At 44.7% G+C, this 18,338-nt stretch overlaps 1 protein-coding gene across 1 annotated transcript in view; it reads right to left on the bottom strand.

Moving 5' to 3' along the window:
- LOC109914334 (microtubule cross-linking factor 1) overlaps window positions 1–18,338 on the bottom strand; it is a 162,378-nt gene that overhangs the window by 54,482 nt on the left and 89,558 nt on the right. Inside the window, exons 4-6 of the mRNA XM_048596189.1 lie at window positions 17,142–17,201; window positions 11,660–12,967; window positions 7,846–8,001 (exon numbers count right to left, since the gene is read on the bottom strand). Of these exons, the coding sequence (XP_048452146.1) occupies window positions 7,846–8,001; window positions 11,660–12,967; window positions 17,142–17,201 (1,524 nt within the window). The remainder of the gene's footprint in view (window positions 1–7,845; window positions 8,002–11,659; window positions 12,968–17,141; window positions 17,202–18,338) is intronic.

The raw sequence follows: 18,338 nt of genomic DNA, 5'->3' as shown, positions 1-18,338 counted from the left end.
GTCCCGACCCGAAACGTCAACTATCCTGCTCCTCTGATGCTGCCTGGCCTGCTGTGTTCCTCCAGCTCCACACTGTGTTATCTCTGACTCCAGCATCTGCCGTTCTTACTATCTCTATTGTCCAGGTCTTGTTGCATTTGGACATGGACTGCTCCAGTATCTGAGGAGTTGTGAATGGTGCTTAATGATGTTGAATCAACGGCAATGACCCTCACTTCTGATGGAGGGAAGGTCATTGATGAAACAGTTGAAGATGGTTGGGCCTAGGACACTATCCTGAGGAACTCCTGCAGAGATATCCTGGAGCTGAGATGATTGACCTCCAACAACCATGACTATCTTCCTATGTGCCAGATATGACTCCAACCAGCAGAGAGTCCCTACTCCTAAGTCCCAGTGACTCTGGGTTTCCTTGGGCTCCTTGTTGCCATGCTCAGTCTAAAGAGGTCTTAATGTCAAGGGCGGTCATGCTCACCTCACCACTTGAATTCTGTTTTTAGTGTAATCATTTCAGGAGATCCTCTTCCTGTTTTCTGTTGCTACTGTTACTATCCTAATCTACTGCTGAATAATTCAAGTAAATTTAATAATACCGCTCTGATGTCCTTGAACATTTCTGTAAATTCCCTGCAAATTTGCTCCATAGTCTCCTTCCCACAGTTTGTGGCTTCCATTACATGGTGTAATCGCTCTTTAAGGTCCTCTGTTCCAACCAAATAGGATCTACCTTACACCCTAAAGTACATCCATCTACTCCAGTGCAATAAGAGTTTTTTGGATCAATATTATCACAATATGGCCAATTCTCCTTCCCTATCATTCTGGAATACCTCTTTGCTGAGAACATTATCACCCTAATCTGCATTGAGCCAGGTCTGATATTTTTAACCTTTTATCATAATCCCATCTGCTGCACACCAATATTACTTAACACACTACACAACTTCTAACTTCCAAACCCTAACCCTAACCCATCCTGCTGCCAATCGCACAGGCAAAGCAGCGTCATGGTGCTTCCATTGGGCTACTTCTCAAAAGTTTAATACAAACCAGCTTTGCAGCAGCAACACCAAGATATTCATCAAACCTGCAGAATAAACAAAACCTATGATGTACAATGTCTCATGAATTTGTGCTGAAGTGATGAACCAAATCAGCTGAACAGTGTTTGTTAATTTGAAATATGGTAAGAGTATTTGAACAGAACAGCTGTGTATAAGAAATAGCCATTTAGTCCATCAAAGATGGTTTCTCCAGGGATCTAATTGCAACCATTAAATTGTCTCTGTTGCTGTATTTCAAATTTAATTTTGAGCAGTTGCTGATTTTCGAACAAAAATATTCTTCCTAATATACCTGTTTAAAAGCCTGATTTCCACTAACTAAATTAGTACACTGTATTTCCATTGCCTGGAGGAGGTTACGGCCCAATGGTATTATTACCAGACTATTAGTCTAGAGACCCAGGTAATGTTCCGGGGACCCAGGTTTGAATCCTGCCACAGCATATGGTGGAATCTGAATTCAATAAAAATCTGGAATTACAGAGTCTACTGATGATCAAGAAACCATTGTTGTTTGTCCGGAAAACCTGTCTGGTTCACTAATGCCTTTTGGTGTCCTTCCTAATCTGGCCTACATGTGACTTCTAACCCACAGCAATGTGGTTAGCTCTTAACTGTTCTCTGAAATGGCCCAGCAAGTCACTCAGTTGTAACAATCACCATAAAGTCTCAACAAAAGGAAAGAAACCACATGGGATCAACCGAGACACCAGAAACACAACAGTCGTCAGCACAGTCCTCCTTACTAACATCTGGTTAGCGCCAAAATTGGGAGAGTTGTCTCATAGACTAGTCAAGCAACAGTCTGACATAGGCATGCTTATGAAATCATACCGTACAGATAATGTCGCCCAGACACCGCCATCACCATCCCGTGGATGTGTCCTGTCCCATCGGCAGGACAGACCCAGCAGAGGGGGCGGCACAGCGGGATATAGTCGGGAGGGTGTTGCCCTGGGAGTCCTCAACATTGACTCCAAACCCCATGAAGCCTCATGGCACCAGGTCAAATTTGGACAAGAAAACCTGATGACTATGTAACCCCTCCTTAGCTAATGAATTAATACTCCTCCATCGTGAACTTCATTTGGAGGAATGTACTCTGGGTGGGGGATATCAATGTCCAGCACCAACAGTGGCTCAGCAGCAGTACCACATATCGAGCTGGTCCAGTCCTAAAGGACATAGCTGCTCGACTGGGTCCGCGACAGGTGGTGAGGGAACTAACAAGAGGGAAAAACATACTTGACCTCATCCTTACCGACCTGTCAGCTGCAGATGCATTTGTCCATGACAGGATCAGTAAGAGTGACCATCGCACAGTCCTTGTTCTGAGGAAGGGTCACCTGACCCAAAACATTAACTCTGTTTTCTCCTCCACAGATGCTGAGCTTTTCCAGCAACTTTGTTTTTGTTCCTGATTTACAGCATCAGCAGTTCTTTTGGTTTTTATTTAGTGCAAAAGATAAGACTGAAGCATTCACAGCAATCTTTTGCCAGAAGTGCCAAGTGGATGATCCATCTTAGCCTCCTCCTGTGTCATAGAATCATACAGCAAGGAAACAGACCCTTCGGTCCAACTCATCTGTATCAACCAGACATCCCAATCTGACCTAGTCCCATTTGCCAGCATTTGGCCCATATCCTTTTCAACCTTTCCTATTCATACACCCCATCCAGATGCCTTTCAAATGTTGTAACTTCCTCTGGCAGCTCGTTGCATACACGCGTCACTCTCTGTGTGAAAAAGTTACCCCTCCGATCCTTTTTAAATCTTTCCCCTGTCACCTTAAACCTATGCCCTCTAGTTTTGGACTCCCCCCACCCTGGGGAAAAGACCTTAGTCCCCAACATCACAGATACGAGCCTTTAGCCAAATTGATTCACTCTGCGTGATATCAAGAAATGATTGGAGACACTTGATACTGCAAAGGCTATGGGCACTGTAACACTCTGGCAATAGTACTGAAGACCTGTGCTCCAGAATTTGCTGCTCCTCTAGCCAAGCTGTTCCCTTACAACTATAATGCTGACTTCTACCCGTCAATGTGGAAAATTGGCCAGATACATCCTGTACATCAGAAGCAGGACAGATTCAATCTGACCAATTAACATTCCATCAGTCTCCTCTCGATCATCAGTAAAGTGATGGAAGGTGTCATCAACAGCGCTATCAAGCAGCACCTGCTCAGCAATAACCTGCTCAGTGACGCCCAGTTTGGGTTCCGCTCAGTTCCTGACCTTAATCCAGTCTACCTGTGACATCAAGACCTCATTTGATGAGTGTGGTGTCAAGGAGTCCTCGCAAAACTAGAGACAATGGGACATATAAAACAGAAATTGCTGGAGAAACTCAGCAGGTCTGGCAGCATCTGTGGAGAGAGTTAAGGTTTCACGTCCAGTGGCCATTTTTCAGAATCAATGGGGATCAGAGAGAAAGCTCTCCACCGGTTAAAGCCATACCTGCCACCCGGCTCAAAGGAAGAAGGGTCACCGGACTTGAAAAGTTAACTCTGCTTTGTCTCCATAGATGCTGCCAGACCTGCTGTGTTTCTCCAGCAATGTCTGTTTTTGTTTGTTTCAGAGCTCCATAGTGCTTTGCATAACTTTGTTAGCACAGGAAGATGGCTGTGTAGTTGGAGGTCAGTCATCTCAGCTCAAGACATCTCTGCAGGAGTTCCTCAGGGTAATGTCCGAGGCCCAACCATCTTCAGCTGCTTCATCAACCAGTTTTGCTGCACCATAAGTTTGGATGTTCACTGATAAATGCACAACGTTCAGCAACATTCCTGACTCATCATCAGTAGCAGTCAATATCCAAATGCAGCAATACCTTGACAATAGCTAGCTTAGCCTGACAAACAACAAGTAACATTCACGCCACACAAATGCCAGGCAATGATCATCTTCAATAAGAGACAATCCATTGACATTCAATGGCATTACCATCACAGAATCTACTACTATCAGCGGCCTGCAATTTCACAATTGACCAGAAATTGAACTGGACAAGCCATATAAATACAATGGCTACTAAAGCATGTCAGCAGCTAGGAATCCTGTAGGATGTAACTCACCTCCTGACTCCCAAAGACTTGCCCACACTCTATAAGGCACAAGTTAGGAGTGTAATGGAATACCCCCCATTTGCCTGAACGAGTGTAGCTCCAACAACACTCATGAAGCTTGACATCATCCAGGACAAAGCAGCCGCTTGATTGGCATCACAATGGTAAACAAATACTCTTCCACTATTGACACTCAGTAGCAACAGTGTGTACTATCTACAAGATGTACTGCAGAAAGTTCCTCAGACAGCCCCTTCCAAACCCATGACCTCCACCATTTAGAAGGACAAGGACAGCAGATAAATGGAAAACCAGCACCTGCAGGTTCCCCTCCAAGCCACTCACCATTCTTACTGAAAAATATATTGCTGTGCCTTCAGTGTTGCTGGGTCAAAATCCTGGAACTTGTGGGTCTACCCACAGCAGATGGACTGCAGCGGTTCAAGAAGGCAGTTCACCACCTTCTCAATGGCAATTGGAGAAGGGCAATAAATGCTGGCCTGGCCAGGTGCAGCCACATCCAATGAGTGAATTAAAAAAAATAAGGTAGGTGCATCGAAAGTGTCAGGGGTGGCTCTTATCTTTTAGCCAAAACTGGTAGATCTGCCACTACACCTGTCCAAAGTGATCAAAGGGCTTGGTGTGTGTCAAGTTCAAGTCTCATCAGTATAATCTGAGTTTTCAATGAACACAGCTGACACCTTAATATCCCAGGGACTGGAATGTCTGGTAGTTTCAAGAACCATCAAGTCACTAAAAATAAGAGCTGGATATGGTAGGAAGCAGTCAATAGTTGGCAACTGTATATTCGTAGGACTGCCTTCGCCTCCCTACTTCTGACTCTACCAACATTTCCACAAAAAAATAACGTGCCAGGCTATTTTTGGAGCAGTTTCCAGAACTCCCTATATATATGCTACACAAACCCAACAGGTGAAAAGAGATGATTTTGCAATGATGCAGCGCTGGTGGGAAACCCTGCACACATCACAAACTGTTAAAATCATCCTTCTCTGGAGAAAAATATATACAGAATAAAGATCTTTGCTCATCAGACACTTTGCTGCAATTGTGGTGTGCAGATGATAGTGTGGGCCTCTGTCTCACTGAAAATAATTTGACTGGTCTAGAAGGATGGAAGATTTTCAAAACTGACTTAATGCCAGAAACAGAAAAAAAACATAAGTTTCTAAAAAGATAGATGATAATTGTGCAAGTCACCACTCCAATGCTCGGGTGTTAACTGCAATACACACTGCTGATAAAACAGAGAGCATGGTCGGACCCCACCGCGGGAAAAGCTTGAGTATAATTCCATTAACCTCTGCCTTCACTCTCGGCTGTTTCTAGTCTTTTCGTATTTCTCTTATTTTTAATTTGATGTGTGAGTGAGAGAGAGAGAGAGCAACAGCGAGGGAGGGAGAGAGAGATGATTGTGCTTCCTGATTAGCCCATCCTTATTTGACAAAGCAACTATTCAACTTCTTCTGGAGAACATATATAATTCTTCAGACTCATTTACGTTTCTAAAAGTCTAGATTTTCAACCTTGAGGCAGATAGCAGGAGTCAGGTAAACCACCACGGGAAGTGGGGGGGGGGGGGGGGGGTGCCTGCCCGTCTCAGGAGAGAGAGTCTGTGAAGAAGAGATGTTCGTTGCTGGATGGTCAGTACAGCTTCTCAGTCAAGAACACCTACTGACCATCCAGCAACAAACATCTCCATTAGAATGCTGGAACAGTTCAGATTCTGGGAAAATATTACTTGATTGACAGCTCTGAGTCTCTTATCCTTGTGTTAATTGTGCTTATTTATTTTACACTAAACAAAGAGGTTTCAAGCGCTTGCAGTTTCTGCAGTTGGAAATTTAATTGGCCTGGATAATGGATATTTTAATTATCCTGTTGTAAAAGGAGACATTCTTTAAGAATGCGTAAAGTAATAAATGAATAATTTTAAAACACTTTTTATGTACACATTCTGCAGCTTCTTCTTTATCTATCCTCAAAAAAATTCTAATTTCTGCCAACCCTGTCTTCCCCTTCATGAAGTCATGCTGATAGTGCGAAACGATATTATGTTTTTCTAAATGCTCTTATCCTGTATAACAGGCTCTAACATTTTCCCAATAGCAGATGTCAAGTTTACTGGCCTACAGTTATCTGCTTTTTGTCTCCTTTCATTTTTGACTAAAGGTGTTACATCGACAGTTTTCCAATCCTCTGGCACTGTTCCAGAATCCAAGGATTGAGGTTCAATTGTGGTCTTCAGCCCTACACAGTCATTGTGATTCTTCTGACATAACAAGTGTTCCCTTTTTGGCTTCTCTATAATCCTCCAACTTACTGATAATGAAAGATTGATTGACATAGTGGCTGAGTGGTTAGCACTGCTGCCTCAAAGCAACAGGGCCTGGGTTCAATTCCAGCCTCGGGTGACTGTCTGTGTGGAGTTTGCACATTCACCCTGTGTCTGCGTGGGTTTCCTCCCACAGTCCAAAGATGTGTTGCTTAGATGGATTGGCCATGCTAAATTGCCCATGTTGTCCAGGGATGTGTAGGTTAGGTGGTTTAGCCATAGGAATGATAAGGGTGGGGGGGTTGAGTCTGGGTGGGATGCTCATCAGAGAGTCAGGGTGAACTTGATGGGCCAAATGGCCTGTTTCCACATTGTAGGGATTCTATATAAAGCAATTCATCACGGACAATTCCAAAGCAGCAGATGGATTGCAGTGGTTCAAGAAGACCGCTCACCACCACCTTCTTAATAGCAACTAGGGGCAGGCAATAAATGCTGGCCCAGCCTGCAACACCCACATCCCACAAATGAAAAGAAAAACAAAAGTTATAGCCAGGTTTCATGTCTCTTAACCTTAAAAGAAGATTATGCTTTAAGCAGTGATTTTACATATGAAGTGAAACAGAATGGCCTAAAATGGAGTGACATTGGATTGAAATCTGCCTGGCAACAGGCCAATGTGATCGAGGGAATAGGTCGAATCCCACTGAAACATAGTGTAAGCTTTAACAACTGGACACAAAAGGAAGGCAGCTGGCCTTCCTATGTGCAGACTCCCAGAGGTACTCAGACATTGTTTTAGAGATGACCACCCACAACAGGTGCTGTTTTGCGAAGTGAAAGAAATGAACAGCTTTTGGGGAACCAGCAAGCAGAGTGCTGGTGAGAACACAACTCATTTTGAAAAACAAATTGTGATTGTGGTAAGTTGGAGACCAGGCTGAACCCTTAAAATGGAAATTGATTATGCTCATAGACCTGAAGTACAATGGCAGATTTATCTTGGCAAATTGGGGGAGAAGGCCTGGGAGAATGACAGTCAAGACTACATGTCCACAGAGGATGAGATGTACTGTCTAATATTGTTTGTGGTTTTTGATTGTGTTAAGAAGTTATTTGGAAATACTTTCCATTAATTTATTAGGTTTCTACTAAATGATGTTTAGTCGATGTTGATTTCATTTGGTTTGTTGCAGTAGAAGTCTTCTAACATGAAACTTTGTTGAACACTTTGTGCAGATTGTATGAAATCCAAAATGTCTTTTTAAAATTTATCCACCTCTTTAGGGACTATTACAGAAACACAGAGATTTAAACCCTTTCCTCTTAATTGGGAACCCAGCTCTGCACGATAGAAATTGATGCCTGAATCAAAATGCTTCCCAAAGTGTTACCAAAAACGAATGTCTTTAATTACCTCTGTACTGAAGCAGCTCTCGTCTTCTGTCCTGTACATTTTGTAGTCTCCATCAGCTTTGCGGATTTGGTCCATCGTGCCTCGGGTCTGAAGGGTCTCTTCCTGTTCTTTGTGACTGGGGACAAGCTGCCATTCGGGCTGGTCCCTCAGTTTGGACTGTTGAGTGCATGGGCGATTTAACAAAAACAACAAAGGACAGGGAGGGAATAAAAAAAAAAACAAAAATGGGTATAGTAGACGACTAAAAAACTACAAGACAAAGAAAAGCGTGAAAAGGAAAACCAATTTAAACACAGTGGCATAAGAGAGTGATGAAAACAGAACCAAAATGAGTATAAGCAAAATGATGGGCTGAAACATCTGAAAAGAAAAAAGAGAAAGAGAGGAAAAAAGAATGCAAACACTGGTTATGAGGCGCATGCAATGAAGGATGCATGAATCAAACCAACGGCAAGCTTACAGATCATGAAAGAATTTGCCTATCCCTGCAGGAGCCATGCACAAAGCACCATTTGGGAGCGGGTTAGTGAGGGGTGGTTTCTTGGCTGGAGGCAAGTACCAGCTTTAAATCATGGTGCTGCCTGTCTGAAGACAGCACACACTCTCCGCTCTGTACAGGAAGGGGGAATTGGTTGATTTCATGGCATGTCTCCTTGTGTCTTTCCATGGATCAATAAGCGAATGGGGAATCTTGAACTCTCTCTGGTTATTCTGTAATTCAGCTCATGGAATTGGATCCAAAGGACTTGTGGAACTCAGAGGTTTGAACAAATGCCTTAATGAATGGATCAGTCTACACACTCCTGTTGGTGATAACAATGGAGGAATTATATTGCTTTGGTCACTACTTTAAGGTGGGAGTTAACTATTTATTTTTAATGAGAAAGTAAGAGGTCACACAACACCACATTATACCACAACCGCACCTCCCAGTCGCACACCCACGCTCGGTTCGCACTAAACAACTGCACCTCCCAGTCGCGAACCATTTCAATTCCCCCTCCCATTCCTTAGACGATATGTCCATCCTGGGCCTCCTGCAGATGCCACCCGAAGGTTGCAGGAACAGCTCCTCATATTTCGCTTGGGAACCCTGCAGCCCAATGGTATCAATGTGGACTTCACATGCTTCAAAATCTCCACTCCCCCAACCACATCCCAAAACCAGGCCAGCTCGTCCCCGCCTCCCTAACCTGTCCTTCCTCCCACCTATCCCCTCCTCCCACCTCAAGCCCCACCCCCATCTCCTACTTATTATCCTCATCCCGCCCCCTTGACCTGTCCATCCTCCCTGGACTGACCTATACCCTCCCTAACTCCCCACCTACACTCACTTTTACTGGCTCCACCTCCGCCTCTTTGACCTGTCTGGCTCCTCTCCACCTATCTTCTCCTCTATCCATCTTCTCTCTGCCTCCCCCTCTCTCCCTATTTATTTCAGAACCCCCTTCCCCTCCCCCATTTCTGAAGAAGGCTCTCGGCCCGAAACAACAGCCTCCCTGCTCCTCTGATGCTGCTTGGCCTGCTGTGTTCATCCAGCTCTACACCTTGTTATCTCTATACCATATTATAGTCCAACAGGTTTGTTTGAAAACACAAGTTTTCGAAGTCGACTTTACCTGACGAAGGAGCAGCGCTTTGAAAGCTTGTGATTTCAAATAAACCTGTTGGACTATAACTTGGTGTTATGTGATTTCTGACCTTGTCTACACCAGTCCAACACCAGCACCTCCACAACACATTTTTAATGAAGTATCATCCTACTACACTTCTGGACAAATCTATTGAACATTTAACGCTATCAATATTTTTTAGGAAATCCAGTGACATTTATAAACTACTCCTTATTTAATCACACCAGTCTTTCAATGTGCAATGTTTGGTGTTGATGTTTTTACTTCCATTTTCTCACTGAAGCCAATGGTTCACATTGTGTTAGTATTCCATTGGATATCACCAGCCCCTAACAACCAAAAACACTCTAAATTATCACTTCTTCTTGGCTGATATTCGATGTAGATTGGCAATAGACTGACTGTTCTCGGGAAATACAGAAAATAAACTCCAAACTGTCACGCAACACGTGCCAGCCATTAGTGATGTGGTCAGCCTGTGGCAGATGAGAAGTGGGATTCGCGTTCGCAATTTGTTGGTCTCAATTTCACCTATCGATCATGCCACCAGTTTCTACCTCACTCAGGCTACAAAAGTGAAGCACAACCAAAATAGTAATTGGTGAGGTTTGGCTGTTAGAATGGTGGAGTTTCACAGCTCAGCAACATTTACAGATTTCCCAGGCAACCTGTCTAAAAAATCTGATAAAACTCCTTACCATTTACAAATTAATTAAGAACATGTGTTAAGATTTGGTACACATTTTACTCTGCTATCAGGCTCAATGAAATTGCGGCTTCTAACTGCATTGGTAGGTGGACATAGAATCAGAAGCAGGCCATTCAGCCCCTTGAGTTATTCTGTCATTCAATTAAATTTTGATTGATGCATATCCTACACATAATTATCCACCTTGGTCACTATCAATCAATAACCTAGATTAACAAAAAGCTGTGTAGTGATGGGAGTTTTATTAACTTCATTTAATGCACCATTGTGATGGGTTGATCGAACTGCAGCATAACAAAGTAATGAACAATTCACAGGGCAACACTCCACTGCCCCATGGTAGTCTTGCAAAATATATCTGTATGTCACGCTGGGTCAGCTTCTTCAGTGTGTAATGCCTGTCCCCACCAGTTCTCGCTGCTATGATGAACTAACTCAGTGGAAAGATTCTGGTTTGCTTGGGTAAGTATTTTAAGATTGTATGTAATTGAATTATCGGGAAGTATTTGTTCAGGTTTAACCACCTCATTCCATAATACCCAAATCCTCGCTTCATTGAACACATCTAACAGTGTAAACAAAGTTGCCGCATTTTGCAAAGTTTGAAATCAAACAGGGCCCGAGGCGCTACGGCAACAAAGGGTCCAGTGAAAGGAGGGTAGAAAAGAGATTAATCACAGCAATAAATCTGAGGTGAAGCCAATAAAAACTTGTATAACCCACATCGTTAAACCTTCTTCTGTGTCCAGTGGAGAAAGAGCTGGATTTTTACTTCTGGGCCATATATTTTGGAAGCAACCAGTCAGCTGAATCCTAACTGGCCTGTTCACTCTCCAATCAAAGGTACGTACCAATGCCATTCTGCTTCAGAAAGCAAGCTGTGTAAAACCTTGCTCATCTTTCACCGATATCGTAGGCCCACAGCTCAGCACCAGCACTCATAGTGATGCTATGACTCAGTGCGCAAACAGTGCACCTGGCCAAGCTCTCCGTCTGGCTACCTCCTGGAGAAGGTGTGAGAAATGCGATGGTTGGCACCTACTGAATTTGGCACTGCTCCTAACCCATGTTGGCTCAGAAACAGCAGAAAACGAGTTGTCTCAATGACATTCTGCCCTGTCTGATCTGCTGTAAAAAAAAGATGAAAGTACATAGAGGCTTTATATCTTTGATACGTAGAATTTGATTAATGCTACATCTTACATAGCCTAATTCCATTTGAGCTGGTCTCTAGGGGTTTTTGAAATGAGCTGTAAAGGTCTTCATCAGGGTAAATCTTACAATTTTTCCCAATTCTGCTCGAGCTTCACAACAAACTCCATGAGCTGAGCACAGAATGTATTTAGTGATTGTTTTTGTGCAGTTTGGTTTATGCTTAATAAAGATGCAAAGTGTTATTGAGTTTAAAGGCAACAGCAGAAGCGAGAGCAGTAGTGGTGCATCTAAAAGCAGACAGACCCAGCTTGCTTACCTGGAAGTCAGCGATGAGCTCCTTCCCCAGAGTTCCGACAGGAGAGTCGCGAGACATAGAAGTCACAGATGACAGGAAGCTTCCAGACTCTGTCAGATGGGGCAAGGGCGACAGGTCATCCATTTGTTCCCTCAGCCCTTCCCCGAGATGGTCAACTTTCTCCATGAAGGTGTGCAACTCGGAGCGGAACGCCTTCATCCTGGTGTTGATGGTGTCCAGAAGCTCAGGCTGGTTTCTGCTGCTGCTGCTTCTCTCCCCGTCTTCGCTGAAGCCTTGGTCTGAGGCAGCACTGGTCACCAGCAGCTTGGCGTCGTAGATGAGGCTGTTGGTGTCTGTAATCAGGCGGTCGACCGTCCTGCCCAGGCGCTCGGCCTCCCTTTTGATGCTGATGAGCGACTCCGTGTCTTCCCTCTTCCTCAGCAGCTCCAAGGTGCAGATGTCAACCACCTCTGGTGGCTTGCCCGGCGTTTTCTCGCACACCTCTTCCGAATCACTCTCGCCACCGATGGGGCCCTCCCTCTTGGGCTGGGGCGGGCCTCGGCTCTCCTCGCCGTCACTCTCCTTCTTGCCCGGGTCACTGTCGGCGTCGCTGTCCCTGGGGCTGGCCGTGCGGAGGCCGAGGTGCGACGCCAGGTCATAGCGCTGCACGTTGGAGATGAGCACCCGGTTCTCGTACTGGAGCTTCATCACCTTGCCGCTCAGCTCATTGACCTGCAGCCGGGCTGCTTTCAGCTCCTCCTGAAGGGAGACTCCCGGTTTCTCCTCCAGCCAAGCAGGTTCCTGGCCGGGGCCGCGCCTCAGCACGCTGATCTCATGGGTGAGCTGCCGGTTGTGGTCTTCGATCTCGCTGATGGAGCGGCGCAGAAGCTCCGCCTCCTCCTCCACAAACTGCAGGTGCCTCCGGAGCTCGGCTGCTGACTCCAGTGAGTCGCCGTGTGGCGAGGCAGGAATGCTCGGGATGTGTTCCCGGCCTGGACACTCCCTTTCGTGCTGGCACTTCATGTCGTCCATCTCGGCTTTGAGGCCTCTGTTCTCCACTTCCAGCTCCACAATCTTCCTGCCCAGGATGTTGGCCTCTTCCTCCACCAGTTTCAGGCGCAGTTTGAGCTCGGCCTCTCTAGTGCTGGGAGGTCCTCCGGCCTCACCAGTAGGGAGTGGGCTGTCCACATCCCCATACAGGGACTTATACTTCTGCAGTTCATGCTCCAATTCATCCTTCTCCCTTCCCAGTTTTGCCATCTTCTTGCGCATCAAAGAGCCTTCCTCCTTCGCAAACTGGAGCTGGCACCTGAGGTCAGCGCTATCCTCCTGAATGTAGAAAGATGAACGGGTCATTAATAGAGTCCTACAGCACAGCAACAGACCCTTCAGCCCAACTTGTCCACGCTGACCCAAACATTTCAATCTGACCTGGTCCCATTTGTCAGCGCTTGCTGGATAACCAGTGGGTGCAACAAAGCTGCAGCACCTTACTCCTCCTCCTCCTCCTCTCACTCCCCAGCCTGTCGATTGAAGCCGGAGTTAATGTTAATTTGACATGCCGGAGGGGTTTGTAACTCCCCAGAGGGAGGAAGTGGTTCACAAATCAATCGATCACAGCTCTTTCTGGGGACATGATGCCAGCAAAAGCCTGTGAGCTAATGAGGTGGCTGTGTATTTGACAGTGTATCAGGGAGAACTGAAGCCTGGATGTAAGGTCTCTACTGGGACATTCATTACACAGCTGCTGACTGAGGGGAGGTCTGGTGGCAAGCTAGCAGCAGTTCCCATTCCTGTCAAGAGAAGCCTCACGCCAAATTAGTGAAAGGGTAAAACTCTTCCGTCAAAATAAATGTGAACATTACCACACTAAAACCATTTATTTATAAATTCAAACTGACAGGCGAATTAAGGATAAAGAGTGAAAACACTGGAGAAACTCAACAGGGACAGTTACATCTATTTGGAGATGAAAAACAGGGGTTGGAAAATGGTGGTTTTTATGCTGTTGACAAAGTGTCGGGTAGGGAGGGAGGGAAGGAACAGATGGTGAGGGTGCCCAGAGCAAAAGATCAAGGGAGTTCTAAAGGTGGTAATTTTCCAGCCCTTTTCAGCTCCGAAGAAGAGTCATGTTGGATTCAAAACATTAATTCTAATTCTCTCTCCACAGATGCTGCCAGACCTGTTGGAGAAGCCTCTGCTTTTACTTCCGATTTCCAGCATCCGGTATTTTGCTTTTTAATGAATTAAGGTATCAGCTGATCAAGTTGTTCACATGAGCATGGGACTGACTGGTTTGCTCTTCAGAGAACTGGCATGGACTTGATGGGACGAATAGCCTCATTTGATGTTTTAATGACTGCGCAAGTGTTCTGTTTGGGAGCAGTCACCAAAGGGAATTGACAAATACTGTACTGTTTGGTGAAATGTTAGAAATCTACACCTGTGAACATTATTAAGTTGGAGTAGAGAACACCACTCAAGAATTATGGAACAATGGAAAACATTGTACCCTGCTCAGGTTGTTTGTGAGCATTACCATTTAATATCTGTAAAGTGTCTCAGTAATGATACAGCAGCCTTGCTGCGTTACATGGGACCCATTCTTTAGTTATCGATCGCATTGGAAAATACATGAAATAAATTGCTACATTACCTTGAAAGAGGAAAATCAAACAGCGTTTGATAGTCCATCTGGGAGCAGCAGATGTTGACATGGAGAGTTGGGGATGGGGATGTTCCCAGTGGAATTGAAAGGCCATAATGGTTAAAATCCTTTAAGAAATTTGTACTGCCCTACGTCCACCCATTAGCACAGCGTCTTTTCTTTTTAAGGTGTCCAAATGCTCACCAGATTTAGGTGCTATCACATCAACATAGACAAATGGAGACCGAAAGAATTGCGGATGTTGTATAAATTAGAAACAAAAACAGAAGTTGCTGGAAAAGCTCAGCAGCTCTGGCAGCATCTGTGAAAAGAAGTCAGAGTTAACATTTCAGGTCCAGTGACCCTTCCTCAGACAAATTGAGATTGCTGAACCATGTTGTTTCACTTCAAGACCAGGACAAGGCCAGAAACAAGTACTTTCCCAATTACTGATCTGATTAATCTTAGTCATGGTGTCTTAAAAAAAATGAACAAAAATATCACAAAACATTAAACTGAATATACATCAGGGACTGGTCTAGATTTCCAATTGACTTGGTGACAATAATTGCAAGGATAAAGATTTCAAGCATGTTGCTGTTACACTTTTCTGTCTGTTCCATGGAATTCTCACTGACAGTCTGTGTCTGATATTTCTCAATGTTCCCACAACTTTTCCCAAGTCAGGGGCAGCAGATAAGAACTTATCTCCATGCATTACCTGTAATCACAACACTGATTAATATCCTGTACACATTTGTAACGTTGAATGTGACAATCCCAGAAAGTGTGTGTGTGGCCTGAATGGGGCAGAAGGGGGTCTGGGGCCAGGAAGTTCTCATGTTGTTCCCATGTGAGCCAAGAGAGATTTGAACCCCTGGCCTAGTTATCGTGTGTCAGGAGGCCAGGTTTGGGGAAGCAGTTACTAGGTGGGTAGCAAATACGGGGTGGGAGACCCTGGGGTTTTGGAAGTCACCACCATTACTCAATTCTAGTTGTTCCTGTCACAAACTACATCTGCTCTTCCTAACACACAACGAAACTGTAACAAAAAAACACAAAGCTCAGACTTAGCTGGGATCTCTAATTATAATTACACAGGTTTGAATTTGTACAGTGTCTTTCATAACTTCATGATGCACCAAAGTGATTTCCAACCATTAAAGTACATTTGAAATATAGTCAGTAGTGCATATTTGTGTAAAAGGCTGGAAGATAAACTATCCGGAGACATACATGGCTAAAGACTTAGTCTGTTTGCTATTACTCCTCCCATAAGACAGCTTCAGACCCAATTACCCATATTACTTCCTTTTCCCTGGCAATGTTCACCCTGAAGATGTTGAATCCTTGTTGGGATACAATTATATGACACCCGATGGTTTGGAGCAGCTAATCCTCACACAGCTAGTATGGTAAGCGAGAGAATGCAGCCTGCTTCTGCCTTCACCAAACACAATGTCCACACATTTTCTTCCTGTCCATGCATTGTTTTGGAAATGGCAATCAGGAGAAAAACCTTGTTCCTAATGGGGGACAGTATTCTTGTGGACACAGGTCGGAGATCAAATCTGGTGCAAATTGAGGATTAAACCTGAGACATTGCTGGACAGTAAGACTCGGCTTTAAATAGTTGAGTCAACAGTAAATCAACAGCAAAAAAAGAACTGGATGCTGGAAATCGGAAACAGAAACAGAAATTGCTGGACAAACTCATCAAGTCGGGCAGCATCTGTGGAGGCAGAAAGCAGAGTTAATGTTTCAGGTCCAACAGGGTCACTGGACCCAAAACATTAACTCCGCTTTCTCCCTCCACAGATGCTGGCAAATCTGCTGAGTTTCTCCAGCCTTTGATTTTGTAACAAAACAACAACCACCTTTTCAACTTATACATAAAATTTAAAAGTCTACGTTTGGTTATTAGTCAATAAATTCCCAAGAATTCAATTCTCATGTCACTATCCTGGTAAATACTTGGTCTTCACCATGGAAACACAATGATCTGTTTTCGTTCATCATGTGCTCCAATTCCTGTCCATCGTAAAAGCTCTGGGGATGTCAGCATTCGACAAAGATGTTAAAAGAAAATGAATGAGGCAAGCAACTGATTTAAAATTGGGCCGTTCCGCTGCCATCAGCTGCTGAATTGTGACCGACAGTTGCGTGCCTGCTGCTGGGGCTCGAACCTGCAACCAGGAGTTTTACTGGACGCCGGAGAAAGATTTGTGAGCGAGCTCTCTTGTGCTCTGAGAGAGATCGGGCAGCTGCTCCTGTGGAGCAGAGCTGAGGGGACAGCAGTGATCCAGCAGATCAGCTGATAGTGACGATTCAGACAAGCAGGTGGGAAGAAGCCGAGCTTACCAGCGACGCACAGTAATTTGGGGAGTTACAGTCATCTAGTGACTTAAGAACCTGAAAAAAGACACTGCTCATCATCCACATTCTCTGCATGGTGCTGGGATCAGGAGAGCAGTCTCCTTGCCCTTTATAATAAGGTCCGGGAACCTGAAATGAACACAAGATTTCAATGATCCAAGGTGATTTCCTGTCACCTACCACTCCCTTGGACTTCTGCCAATTAGCCCACCATTCACACAGAAAGATAGATAAGGAAGTTATGAATAAATTAAAGGTTAACCTCACAGAGTGAATTGATTGGCGTGTTTTTTTTTGTTATCAGTTCATGGTGTTGACTGTTCGAATAAAAAGGTAGGGGACCGCTGTATTAAATGGTCACATTGTCAACTCAGGCTGAAGATACCTGGCCCCGAAAAAGCCAGAAGTGAGTCAAGCTTGTCGTCTGAAGGGAACTCGATATGGTGTAGTGGGAGATAGCCCCGAGAGCTGATATTTTACCTGAGTGGCACCCTTCTTATCTTTGTAAAACTCTCGGCTTCCTCTTCTCTTCAAGGAGCTCTGTAAGACACAAAAGCCAAAAAGCTATCATGAAAGAAAATAAGAGATAACATAAACATTCACAATGCAGGGTGAAAAAATTCCCAGTCACCACCCACTTATTAAAAGTTTCAAGATAAGCAACTTAACACCTCGATTAAAATGGTAGGCAAGTGTCAGAAGAACACATTGTGCCTTTGCTGACTGTTATCTTTAAACTTGGATGATAATTGTACCAGTAAACATTGATGTGACAGCCCATTATAAAAAGAATTGCAGATATTTCATAACTACAGGATATTGCAAAGTTCTTTACAGCCAATGAAGTGAATTTAAACAATAGTCACCACTGTCCTCTCAGCTTTTATACAATTACAAATATTCTTTACTTTGTAATGATATTTGTGCTGAAGTCCATATCATCCAGTACGCTTCCTAACGCGTCTGATAACTAATTTTCTGCTTTGACTGCTCTGTACACTGATATCCAGTTGGTGAATTAGGAAGCAAAAGACTTTCAGAGATTTATAAAGGCTTTAGGTATTTCAAAATAACATGTTATGACATACCACTGGAGCTGGGGTACTTGAAGTCAGACCTCTGGCTCAAACACTACCATTGCTGCAGGCTGGATGTCCATCAATGGGAGATTCACCATCTCCTGCAGCAAGGTCCAGCTCAGGCCTTCACTGTCCAGCACATCCCTGGTCATCTGGTCACCCCCACCCTGCCCAGCTACTTGAACCTGCTGTGATGGAGATGTAGCTTCCTGAGCAGCAGCTCTCTGAGTGTACCCCTGACAACGGGAAGACCCGGTGTGAGTGAACCATCTTCCAAACGTTGTTCGGGGTCCCAGTCAAAGGCAGGCAGTGTCCTGAGGGAGGCCCAAGCTGCGTGACTCAGGCACCCTGTGATAAACACATCGCCAGAGTGCGCTAGCTGGGAGGCTGCTCGATCCTGCAGGGTCCGAAGGCAGAAGTCAGCAGCTGAAAGCAGTGGTATACCAGTGACTGAGATAACAAGGTGTAGAGCTGGATGAACACAGCAGGCCAAGCAGCATCAGAGGAGCAGGAAGGCTGACGTTTCAGGCCTAGATCCTTCTTCAGAAGTCAAGGCCCGAAACGTCAGCCTTCCTGCTCCTCTGATGCTGCTTGGCCT

The sequence above is a fragment of the Rhincodon typus genome, chromosome 4, assembly GCF_021869965.1.
Source record: "Rhincodon typus isolate 14 chromosome 4, sRhiTyp1.1, whole genome shotgun sequence".
NCBI classification, from domain to species: Eukaryota; Metazoa; Chordata; class Chondrichthyes; order Orectolobiformes; family Rhincodontidae; genus Rhincodon; species Rhincodon typus.
This window is presented reverse-complemented; position numbering and strand designations above follow the sequence as displayed.